General features: G+C 47.8%; 1 protein-coding gene across 3 annotated transcripts in view; it reads right to left on the bottom strand.

Annotated features, from left to right (window-relative positions):
- Positions 1-13,108, bottom strand: part of Ldlrad3 (low density lipoprotein receptor class A domain containing 3) — a 237,112-nt gene that overhangs the window by 113,161 nt on the left and 110,843 nt on the right. For all 3 annotated transcript variants that reach the window (XM_085696666.2, XM_085696667.2, XM_085696665.2), the window contains exon 3: positions 6,301-6,426. In XM_085696666.2, coding sequence (XP_085552792.1) covers positions 6,301-6,426 — 126 coding nt within the window. The remainder of the gene's footprint in view (positions 1-6,300; positions 6,427-13,108) is intronic.

The following is a 13,108-nucleotide window of genomic DNA, read 5'->3' as shown; positions in this document are numbered from 1 at the left end:
ACTTCCATTAAAGTTACCACCAAGTTCCAGTGCCCCAGGCTTTAGCCATGGATGACCCTTTCTGTCTTCCTACACAGGCTCAGCACCAGCTGCTCCTTGCCAGGCATAAAATAAACCTCAAGATCTCGATTTTCCATCACGTTCCCAGCCTACGGACCCAGCTATGTCTTGCTGCACTACTAAAAGTGAGGGTATGAAGTACCACTGGGCTCGAATTTCAGCTCGCCCACTCAATAGCTACGATGCCGAGAGAACTATTCAGCTTCTCTAACTCTGGATTGCCTCATCTACAACATGACAATAGAGACCGTGTTTTAAGTTTCTGAAGACTAAACGGGTCACCCTTGCCTGTGACCCAGAAGTGCTTAATATGTGTTTGTCATAATTATTGTTGATGGGAGATAGCGTGTTGTAGTTGAGTCCATGCTTACATTTGTACCACCTGAGTTAATATTTCAACTTGTGAATTATATAATCACGACACGGGACTGAACCTTGCCTTGTCTCCATTTCACCCATGACAGCACGCGGGTAAAGCACGGTCTGTCTGTAGGGGTGGCTCACAGCAGGGCTCACACACTCTCAGAGCAAGTGGTTCACTAGGTCCTGGAAACAGCGTAGAACAGCTTTTGGACCTTACCTTGGAATATCCTATGGGACTGTCCTTAAACTGGTACCAATCCTCTGAGGTTCATCTTCCCCCAAATCGTCAATGATGAGCTTTAAGGGACATGATCTCCCCCATTCCCGACTCCCGACACCAGCTCTACCCTGTTGTTAATGGTGTATGAAGAGTCTCCTCTCCCTTGAGGCAAGGACACCAGGATCTGTAGGTGACACATCCCTGCGCCCACTGCAGCCCCTCAAAGATGTCTGCTATGGAGACTGGAAAAAGAGGATGAGAATCTGAAAGACAGGAGGAGCTTGGGCTAATGTGCCAGACAAGATCTGAACCTACTCTCTATGAGCACACGTGAAAATGGAAGACATCTGCATCTTAAGAATCCGTTCTGATTGCAGTGGGAGGGACCACCATCTCATTTAGCCCTCTGATTGGATTCAGTCATTCAGAAATCATTTATTGACTGTGGCCTCTAAAGAAAGCACTCTGGGAGACCCAGAGGATAAACTGCAACTGAGTCCTTCATAAAAAGCTGACACCAGGTAGGAAACGAGATTACAGAGCATAAGACAACGCCTGAGAAGTTTTGCTTAATACATGCTAAGGTGGAACCTGACAACACGCCTGGCACTGGGAACACGGCTGTGGGCCATACCATCCCGTCCTCTCAGGACAACCATGAGGAAGCAGAGGAGGCAGCACTGAGCACTGAGAAGATGGAAACAGTGGTGTGGGCGTGCAGGGAGAAGTGGGTTCTCACAGGTCACTCAGGGCTTGTCCCTCTGATGATGTGCTATTTGAAGAAGGCCAGGGGCAGAGTGGGATGGTGACCCAGCACAGCGCTGACAAGTCAGGGACACTTCCAAGAAAGTAGGTTCTGTGGAGTCTTTAAGGAAGCTCAAGGACATCACTTTGGAGTACTGGGGGAAAGCTCCCCACTGTGACTCTCAGCTCCCAGTCTATATATAGACGAGGTCTGACTCCTCAGGCTTACTCAAGAGCTGACTGAAGAGACGAAAGGAAAGTCAAGCTGACCTGGAGGTAGACAGACAATGGACACAGGCTGGCTCTGCAGGGTTCTGGGAGGGTCTACGAGCAGGGGCACAGCCTGGCTGACATGTCCTGCCTCACTAGGGAACAGGCAGAAAGTCATCATCTGGGGACACATGCAGTACGGGACATGTTTTTTATTTATGTATTTTAGACCCAACTGCCCTGAAAGCAGCAGGAGAAGCAGGCCACAGACATCATTTAATCTAATCTTCATAGACTGTAATGCTCACTGCCAAAAGACATGGATTTTTTAAAATAAGAAACCCACATTACCACTATTCTTAGACCTTAAACATTATCAATGATGCCTTAATATCAAATATCACATCACATCAAGATATCAATTATCTCAGTATTTTTTAAACAGTGGTTCTATTTAGAGTCAGGAGAAAACAGTCGACATATCAGGGCTGCCTGGTCTCTGAAGCCCTCAGCTGTATAGGTGTCCCCCTTTCCTCCTTGCTTCATCTTAGAATTCCTTCTGGGTGAACCGTGTCCTGAAGATTTTCCCACACCCTGGACCTGACACTCTGCCTCTGTATACTGTTATGGACATATTCCTCTAAACCTAAATTTTCTATGAACTGAATGGTCAGATTTTGAGGCTCATTTAGGTGCAGCTGGGATGGTTTGGGCCAAACCACCTCAATCTAATGATGTGTTCTCTAGTGGCACCAAACAGGAGTGCATAAAATATCTGGTTGTCTCTTTTACCTTTTTTTATTATTTATTTATTTATTAAAAATTTCCACCTCCTCCCCACCTCCCTTTTCTATCCCCCTCCCCACCTCCCCCTCCCTTTCTAGTCCTAAGAGCACTCAGGGTTCCCTGCCCCATGGGAAGTCCGGGGTCCTTCGCTTTCCATCCAGGTCTATAAAGGTGAGCATCTAAACAGACAAACCTTAGTAGTTTTTAAAAAGACTTATCATTATTTTTACTTTGTGTATGTTTGCCTGCATGTATGTCTGAGTACCATGTTTGCCTGGTGTCTGCAGAGGTCAGAAGAGAACACCAGATTCCCTGGAACTGGGGTTACAAAGGCTTAAGAGGCACTGTGAGGGTGCTGGAAACTCAAAGAGTCCTCTGCAAAGGAAGCAAGTGCACTTGTTGAGTCATTTCCCCACCCCCTGGGGTCTCTCTACACGGAACCATCCCCACTCTGGCCTGCCACCCAGGATCTCTCCACATACAGAACCATCCCCACTCTCACCCGCCACCCAGGGTCTCTCCACATACAGAACCATCCCCACTCTCACTCGCCACCCAGGATCTCTCCACATACAGAACCATCCCCACTCTCACCCGCCACCCAGGGTCTCTCCACATACAGAACCATCCCCACTCTCACCCGCCACCCAGGATCTCTCCACATACAGAACCATCCCCACTCTGGCCCGCCACCCAGGGTCTCTCCACATACAGAACCATCCCCACTCTGGCCCGCCACCCAGGGTCTCTCCACATACAGAACCATCCCCACTCTGGCCCGCCACCCAGGGTCTCTCCACATACAGAACCATCCCCACTCTCACCCGCCACCCAGGGTTTCTCCACATACAGAACCATCCCCACTCTCACCCGCCACCCAGGATCTCTCCACATACAGAACCCACCCCACTCTCACCCGCCACCCAGGGTCTCGCTATGATGCTGCTTAGCTTCATCTATGTGAGACCCCTGAGCAGGTCAGAGGCAGGAAGCATGCATCATGCTGGCTCTTTCACAGGCAGCTGTACACAGTTGGCTGGGACATATACAACAGCCACTTTAACAATCTGAAAAGTAACTTGAACACAGCCATTGCGGAAGAACAGAATTTAAACTATTTGCAAAATGATGGTGAGTTCACAATTTTCCCTTTGCCTCCTAGGATCCTAAGGACACTGGAAAGACGCCCCCACTATGCTGAAGAGAGAGAAGCAGAGGGATGTGCACTGCTCTTCTTTGGTGGATCCCACTGCACCTGTATCATTGATCTAATCAGAGATCTCAAACTGCACCTGTGTACACTGTCCCGATCATGGATCTGTCCACACTGCTCCTGTGTGCACTGTCCTGATCATGGATCTGTCCACACTGCTCCTGTGTGCACTGTCCTGATCATGGATCTGTCCACACTACACCTGTGTGCACTGTCCTGATCATGGATCTGTCCACACTGCTCCTGTGTGCACTGTCCTGATCATGGATCTGTCCACACTGCTCCTGTGTGCACTGTCCTGATCATGGATCTGTCCACACTACACCTGTGTGCACTGTCCTGATCATGGATCTGTCCACACTGCTCCTGTGTGCACTGTCCTGATCATGGATCTGTCCACACTGCTCCTGTGTGCACTGTCCTGATTATGGATCTGTCCACACTGCACCTGTGTGCACTGTCCTGATCATGGATCTGTCCACACTGCTCCTGTGTGCACTGTCCTGATCAGCACACAACGGTTGAGAATGAGCTGAAACCACTGGGAGGTGCACAATCCGCTTCCACCAGCACAGCCCACAACCAAGCAGTAGTAACAGGTCTATTAGGCCATTTGTCTACTAAGGCAAAAATGTAAACATTCTCTCCAGAATTTATTTAAGATCCTTGTATCAGACAAAATAACTGAAATTAGTTGTCATGTAGAGAATCAGGAAAATCTCTAAACACGTGGGCAAGGACGGCAAGCAGACAGCTGCTGATATAAAAACGGCCGGGCACTGAGACTGTGTCACAGAGATCTAACACATCTCTTCCACTCCAACAAGCAATCACACACACACTGGAAACACATGGAAAAACAGAGAGTCACAGAAAGGAAACAAGAGACAGGAAAAAAAAAAACGAGAGGAAATTTTAGAAATAAAAATCTATAATAACATTAAAACAAAGCAAAACACAGCAGCTGGCAAGCAGGGAAAAGCAGACTGGGGACGGGAAAGGAAATACTCGAAGAATTCTAAAGAATTTGAAGACAGATCAATAAGAGTATCCCTCTGAATGACAAGGGGCAAAATGACTGCTAAAAAGTAAACAGAGTCTCAGGGACTGATGAGACAGAGGCTGGGAATCTGATGCTCTTGCCACCTGAATCTCATAAGGACAGAGGCCAGTCCTGGAAGACATTTGAAGAAATGGTAGCTGAAACATAGTAAAGATGGCAAAATCAAAACATAGACTCAGGAAACCTAAACAAAATGAAGTCAAAGAAATGTCCCAAACTAAGATCTAAATGCGGAGAACTAAAGACAAAATACTCTTAAAGCAGCCAGAGGAGAGACGCAGGATCTACAGGTGAACAAGTGAGTGACTGATTTCGTCACTGGAAACCAGAGCGGCCTGAGGAAGCAGCACATCCAAAGTGCTCAGAGGAAAAGGGCTACCAGCCCCAAATACCACACACCATAAAAACGCTTTGAGGGTGTAACGAGCATCCCTGCTCAGTGAAAACACAGGGCTGTTTCATCTGCAGCCCTGCTTTAAATGCCGTAGCTGAGTTGGGAGAGACAGTTCAGCAGTTATAAGCACATACTTCTCTTACACAGGAACCAGCCTGAGCTTGGTTCCCAAAACCCTTGATGAACAACTCACAGTCACCTGTAACTCCAACTGCAGGAGATTTGGTTACACACACACACACACACACACACACACACACACACACACCTTAGGTCATTAAATTCCACGACAGCAGGAAGCTGAGAATAAGCCGACTTGACCTTTCCTACCCTGACACTGCAGTGGGTGAGGTCACTGTGGCCCCAGAAAAACTGGAAAAAACTCCATGCATTCAGGCCAAGGAGGGGTTAAACCCAGCAGCAGAATGCTAAGAGGCAAGATGAGCTGGAGTGAATATGCAAGCATGCGCCCGTGTGAGTGTATGCATGCATGTGTGCATGTGTGTGTGTGTTTGCATATTGATATATTATATAGTAGGTAAAAATCATAATCATCATAGTCAAGAATAATTTTGCCTTTGTACTATCTGGAATCTTTTCCAAGAATTTATTTTCAAAGAGCATATTTTTTTTTATGAGTATGAGTGATCTGCCTGCATGTATGTATGTGACTACATGCATGCCTTGTGCTCTTGGAGTTCAGAAAAGTGTGCCAAGTGTGCCACATCTCTTAGGACTGGAGTTGGGAATAGCTGTGAGGCACTGTGTGGAGGCTGGGAACTGAACCTGGGTCCTCTGCAAGAGCAGCAAGTGCTCTTAATTGGTAAGTTCTCTCTCCAACTCTCAGAATATAACGAACAAATCAATGTTTCTAGAGCATTCAGAGAAGCAAGCAAGTACAAAACTATGGGGTGTTGACACAGTTAAGTGGATGAAGTATAAAGAAGTGATGTGGCTCTGGGGAAGCTATGTACCTGTAGCTGAGTTTCCCCAACTGCTCACTGGGGACAACTCACGCGCATCTGCAAAGGGACTGTCTGATTACACACAGTGGGCTTACTATGGCCCTCTTCAAACAGTACCCGAGAACTGGCAAAGTCACATGACCAGAAGTGCTAAAGAACATGATGTGGGTGACAGCAGGGGAAGCCCAAGCATCTGACTGTGAGAAACACAGAAAGGAGAGTCAGACAGCCCAGCAGGCAGAGGAGAGCAAGGGTCACCACGCCCACGCTCCCAGAACTTACTGCAGTTCTCCTCGTCGCTGCCGTCAGGACAGTCCTCAAAGCCGTTGCAGCGGAAGCGGCCGATGATGCAGTGGATGCCGCTGGCACACGGGAAGAAGGTCGGACCACATTTCGACTTTGCTTTGGCTGCAAAAGGAAAAGACACACAGAGGGCTGTGTCAGGAGATGGAGTTCTCTGGCCACAGCCTCCTTATCCCACTCACCCTGAATGTGCGAAAGAGTCCTTTCAGGGTTAGCATGAAGTCCCCAAGGGACTGTGACCACCCCACCATCACCTGTCAAACACCCAGCCAACATGGACACCTACAAGCAGTATTTTCTAGAGCTGCCAATCACACTGCTTCCAAAGTCCTTACAGGAACCCGGGAGATGGCTCAGTCAGTAAGATGCTTGCTACATAAGCATGAGGACCTGATTTTGGACCCCAGAAACTATACAGAAACCTGACTGCAGTGGCATGCAGCACTGGGGAAGAATAGATGGGCCCTGGGGCTCAGCAGCCAGCCGAGCCTAATTGATGAGTCCCAGATCCCAGAAAAAGACCTTGTCTCAAATACCAGGTGGATAGCTGCTGAAGAACTGAAGTTGACCTCTGACCTCCACGCTCCAGCACACACACACAACACACACCCACACAAACTCCCCATCACAGGTGTAACCAAAGTCCTGGAGGAGGCGAGGCACAGGCTGCACAGCAGCAATGAAAACAGAGGAAAGGACAGAGGATTGAGCGAGCGGTGGATGGCAGATACAGACTAGACGATGGATACAGAGCCAGAGAGCCAGTCAAGATGCATTCCCTGAATATCAAAGCCATTGTTGGCATTTAGCAAGTCCTTGCCACACTAGGCAGGGTGCCAAGGACTTTGCACAGATTTTCTCATTTAATTTACCCAGCAGCCACTCAATGGGATGGCATGTAGAAGAGCAGACGTGACACTCTCAAGACTGCCTTTCCAAAGACCTGCTTGCAAGGTCATATCTTGGCTTTGCTGGAGTTGGGGACTGTGGAATGTGTGGGGACATCCTACCTCTATGAGAGCTTATGCAGACTGCCCAGTTGAGTTTATGCTAACATTTGCATTTCCTTCGAGTCTGGGCCCGGGAACATATGAGGCAGTGGGTGCTTGTGATGGTTAACAGTGGTTGTCAACGTGACAGAGTCTAGATTGCCTAGGAGACAAGCCTCTGGGCATGTCTGTGAGCAAGTATCTAGGTTAGAGTAAGTGAGGCGGGAAAACCAGAAAGGGAGCGGTGCCCTGGAAATCATCTCTGCTTGCTGCCTGCAGATGCAATGTGATCAGCAGCCACAAGTTCCTGCCACCGTGACTGCCCCACCACGAGGAACAGCACCTTCTTACTGTGAGTCAAAATGAGCTCTTCCTTCAGCTGCTCCTGCAGGGTATCAGGGTCACTGTGCCACAGCAGCGGGAAAGGTGACTAAGACAGTGCGCAGGTGATCAACCCTGGACAAAAACTGGTGCTGAGTCTGAAATGAGCTTGTCTGGTGCAACAGACATGCTGTTGAGATCCAGAGGAACTGAATGCATCCTGTATGAGTGCCCTAAGGGAGAATCCTGGGGAGTCAAGGCTTGGGCCTCTCTGGGTACCACTGCCATCATGTTTTGCCTATATTGAATTTGCATTGTATCCTTTTGATGTCATAAACCAGGGTCCTGGAGACGACCGTATGCTGACCTCCAAGAGTCCTAGGAAAAGATGACCCTGGGAAGCTCTTGAGGAGTCCTGACAGACAGGTATGATGGGTATGGCTTCTGTCACTATTTTGTGGATGTGCTTTGAGGATCAAGTGACTCACTCAAGTTCCCACAGCTAGGTAATCTAGTACTGAGTGGAGGCTTAGGCATGTAGACTCCAGAAGCCATGACCTCAATCAACCTAACGGCATGCTTCTCTGCCACAGGCTGTCACTTTTCCCAACAGAAGCCAGACTCTTGTACTAAAGAAATTCATTTTGTACACCTGCTGTACAAACAGTTTGAACAGAAACAGTTGTAACGTGGGCTTGATTTACGGTCCTGCTAAGCCCAGTAGCCCTGGGGGGTGATGCTCTTTCTAGTTAATGGTGCTGTCTGCTCTGAGTGTCGATTAGAGACAGAGATAAGATCTACGGCTAAGTGCAGGTAGCGGCCCCACTGAGCATCTCTCCAGCCTCCTGTCTGAGAGGCTGGACCCACACTCCACCAAGAAGGAAAAGGCTATTTCTTAGGAACAAATAGACATTAAATCATGGCACGTTCCCACCATCTACTTGCTGCCAACTTACTTAGGTGGCAGCTGACTCACAGTCAACAGGGTGTTTGTGAGTTCTTCACAAAGCACAATCTCAAGAGTTCTGGGCTCAAACTCAGACTCCATTTTGATGACTTTGGACAAGTTTCTGAATATTGCTGAGTCTCAGTTTCTTCATTAGCTAAGTGGAGGCAAAACTCTCTCTCCAGGGGTTATGTAAGATGGAGACGGTGGTATAAAAGTTCGAGTAGAGACAATGACATTGTCTGCTTCTCTTACCACCAGACAAAGCATCAGGCAGAAGCCCATGCATAGCTATTTCCTCTGCAGAAAGAGGCTCAGAAGAACCAGAAAACTAGCAAAAACTTAGAGGCTCAAGAAAGTCACAAATTTACAAGACTTATAAGGCCCTTCCTCAAAGTTATATAGGTAAGTAAACAATTGTTAGGGGAGAGAAGACTCTTTAGTGGAGCTGCCTACAAGGTCTGTGGATGCGCTTCTGTGAGTCATCACCCATGATGTGGTGGGCCAGGTTTCGAATCACCCACAGTCCTGTAAGTAACCATAGTAAACCCACTGGTCAGAAAGCTAGGTTTGGGTGAAATCTCTTCTTTGGTCTGTCATTAGTGTACTAACTGTCTAGCATCAAGAAACATTTGCTTATGTTCCTTTAGGAAAAGGCAAACAACAGAGCTGGTGGTCAAACAGGGATCAGCAGAACCAAGGATGAACTGGGGAGAAGCAACTATGTGGTCCCTGTGATGGGACCCACTGAGGCTGGTCTACCTGGAAGGACAGCTCCTTGGTCACCACAACTAGGGCAGCTGTGTCAACAGTAAGGTAGTCTCCAGCTATAGGTGATAGACATGGGTCTCTGGGAGGCATATGAGAACTAGAGAGTACCAGGAAATGGTTTGGCGACACCAATCTGTAAGTCCAGAGAATAGTCTATCAAACACCTAGTTCTCAGGTCTCAGATGTGAATACTGACACCAAACCTGCCCTAAGTCAGACAGCTCTGGTGGGGTGAATTTGGCATTGAGCCTGATTCACCTACTCCTGAGTTCAGCCTCTTTTGGCTACGCAGGGCTATACCACTGGCAGCTGCTGCAGCGCCACACCTAGCTCAGACATCTTACCAGAGTTCAGATTCACTAGAGAACAAAAGCAGTGGAACCAGGAAACCGAAAGCCTTCTTCCACATGTAGAATGCTCCAGACCCAGGGTAGAAAACTCTTGGCTAAGATGCAAGCCTGTGACTCCCAATCTACCCAGAAAGCACTGGTGGCTGCACATCCCTTACAAGATGATATAGGTGTGTTATCTACAGCTGATGGCTCGAGTCTCCCCAGGTGCACTGCACACAAGAGCTGAGCTGGAAGTCTGGTGTGGTGACACATAGCGCCAGCACTGAGAAGGCAGAGGCGGGAAGACGACAAGTCTGAAGGCAGCCCAAGTGACAAAGTGAGATCCTGTCTCAGTCACCACCCAGTTCATCCAGAATAGCTATGAATTCAGCCAAGAAGACCCGCCACACCCCTCAGTGGTGGGTACAACCCCCCAGACCACGCTGTGCATATTCATGGTGCCCTCCTTCACCTCTGTGGCTGGCCAGGTGAGGGACAGCTGCTGACCTCCAACTCCTGCCCCTGGATCCTGCCAGTACAAAGCCAAGATGGGCCAACAAAGCAGAAGCAGGAGACATAAGCTTCTCTGCAATGTTCCCATCCTTGCTTGTAAGACTGAGCTCACTGTGAAAGATTTCAGTAACAGAGAAACATATAAAGGAGAATGTGTAAGTCACCACCAATCCCCACCACACAGGAAAGACTGCTGTGGACATTTAGCAAACACGCTTCTGTATCATCTGCCTTTCTCATGGTGAGGGAGGAAGGATTCATTTTAGTTCACAATTTCAGGAGACTTTCGAAAGTCCATCAGAAAGGGAAGGCATGGAGTAGTTGTGGTTCCGTTTACACTGCTGAGAGTGTGAAGTGGCATCAGGACAGACAACCAGGAACTAAAAGCAGGGCCAGGCTAGAACCCACCAAAGACCCACCTCTGCCAGACAGGTCCCACAACCTCCCCAAACATTACTGCTACCCGAGAACCAGGCATTCAAACACATAAGCACACGGAGGACATGGCATCCTCAAACCAAAATAACAGAAAAAACAAAAAAACACAAAATAAAAAGCCTGTGTTTAAGTGGGTCAATGGTTCAAACCCTGATGATTCAACAAGTCTAGGGTGAAGAAGTCTGGTATTCTGAATCACTCCTGAGCTCCCAGGAAATGCTGCTACACCAGCCACAGCACTGTGAATGCCAAACGCTTCTTGTCCACTGCTCAGAAAAAGTACCCAGTGTGTAAGCTACTGAGTAAGCACGGATGGAATGAACAAGTTGGCCCGGTGTATGGCTGCATGTAAATGCACACAAAACACATACCGCTCTGACACGCAGTTCTGACCACTACTGATCCACAGCATCATTGCACGCATGTGTTCATGTGTGTGTGTTTCAGGGGGAGAGTGGCTGCATGTATACACGTGTGTGAGTGCATGTGGAGGCCAGTGATGAATAGCAGGTGTCTTCCTCCATCACTCTCCACCTATTTTTTAAGGCAGGGTCTCTCACTGGACTGTGGGAACTTGCTGACTGAGTGAAACTGGCTGGCCAATGAGCTCCAGGGATCGTCCTGTGTTTGGTTTCCCAGTCTCCGGTGTAGGCATTTCAGGTGTAAAAAGACTATGCCCCATTTTTACGCGGGTGGTGGGGATCAAACGCAGGTCCTCATGTTTGCACACCAAGCACTTTATGGAGCCATCGATCCAACCACCACAGCATTCTTAAAGACTGAGTATAATTTCACTGTATCTGTGTACCTGTAAGTCTGAGGGTCAGTTGCTGACAGACACTTTATATAGCAGTGCACACCCAGATATAGATGGTCATTTTCATAACTGTATAATATCTCATTGATGTAGAGCTGCTGGGTCCAAGGCAAAGCACAGTGTAGAGTCTGGTGTCCTTATCCCGAGGCTGCCCGAAAGTGATGAGAACAAACCACAGTCCTCTGCATTTGTGTAAGGCTGGTCCCTAACTGGTGCACCCCTCCATTATTCTCCATCCATTTCCATCTCCTTTCATTTTAACATCCATGTAATTCCACTGCCCTGCAGAGGAGGGGACATTCCCATCTGGTCAAGGGAACCATTTTGCTCCTTTTCTCTACCTAAACCTACACTGGGTAAAAGACATCAGTCTTTGCTGGAATGAGTTTCCTGGTCTGCACAGATCTCCAGCAGATGCAGTCTCTCTCTGGGGCACACGCTCACCCGTCTCAGAGGGCTGGTGGGAGGCGCTCTCTCCCAGGGCTACCCACTTTCCTCCCCAGTGTCTGTGCAGAAGCCCCATCTTCACCAAGCAGTTTTGCAAAGAGTGAGTCAGAGAGCCCCTCCCCTGAACCTCTCCAGCAGATCCAGCAGGGGAAGCGACTCCTTCAGAGACCACGTGTTCTCAAATGTTTCAGTGAACACATATATGGGGACAGCCTTGCTTCATTTGGAAATGGTTAGAGTATGTTCTTCCCCAGGGTTCCTGTGTGGACGTTTAATCCCTATGTTGCAGTGAGGACTTAATCTGAACAATCAGAGTGGAATGGGATGACCAAATGCTGGCTGCATTATGAGGAGAGGCATATACATGCCCATTCCCAGTCTCTTACCATGTGATGTCCTGGGCTATCTCAGGACTCTGCCAGCAAGAAGGTTATCACCAAGCATGTCTCCTCTAGACTTCAGAAGGAACATCTTCCCTTTATAAAGTCACCCATCCAAACACTCCTGCATTGCTGGTGGGAGTGCAAACTGGTGCAGCCACTTTGATATCAGTATGGCGATTTCTCAGAAAATTAGGAAACAACCTTCCTCAAGACCCAGCAATACAATACTACTTTGGGGTATATACCCAAAGGATGACCAAACATACCACAAGGACATATGCTCAACTACGTTCATATCACCATTGTTTGTCATAGCCAGAACCCGAAAACAACCTAAATGCCTCCCAACCGAAGAATGGATAAAGAAGATGTGGTACATTTACACAATAGAGTACTACACAGTGGGAAAAAATAGTGACATCTTGAAAATTGTGGGCAAATGGATAGATCTAGAAAACATCATATTGAGTGAGGTAATCCAGACCCAGAAAGACAAATATAATATGTACTCACTCATAAGTGGCTTTTAGACATAAAACAAAGAAAAATCAGCCTACAATTCACAACCCCAAAAAACCTAGACAAAAAAGAGAAAACTAAGAGAAACTTACATGGATCTAATCTACATGGGAAGTAGAAAAAGACAAGATCTCCTGAGTAAATTGGGAGTGTGGGGATCATGAGAAAGGGTAGAAGAGGAGGATGGAGGAAGGACGGGGAGCAAAGAAAAATATATAACTCTGGAAGAGCAAGAATAAAATAAAGTTACCCATCCTCCATGATTTTATTACAGAACCACTAAACAGATCGACATAACCCTACTTTGCCAG

The sequence above is a fragment of the Myodes glareolus genome, chromosome 10, assembly GCF_982192425.1.
Source record: "Myodes glareolus chromosome 10, mMyoGla1.1, whole genome shotgun sequence".
Lineage (NCBI taxonomy): Eukaryota > Metazoa > Chordata > Mammalia > Rodentia > Cricetidae > Myodes > Myodes glareolus.
The sequence above is the reverse complement of the archived record's forward strand: the minus strand, read 5'-3'. Positions and strand labels throughout refer to the sequence as shown.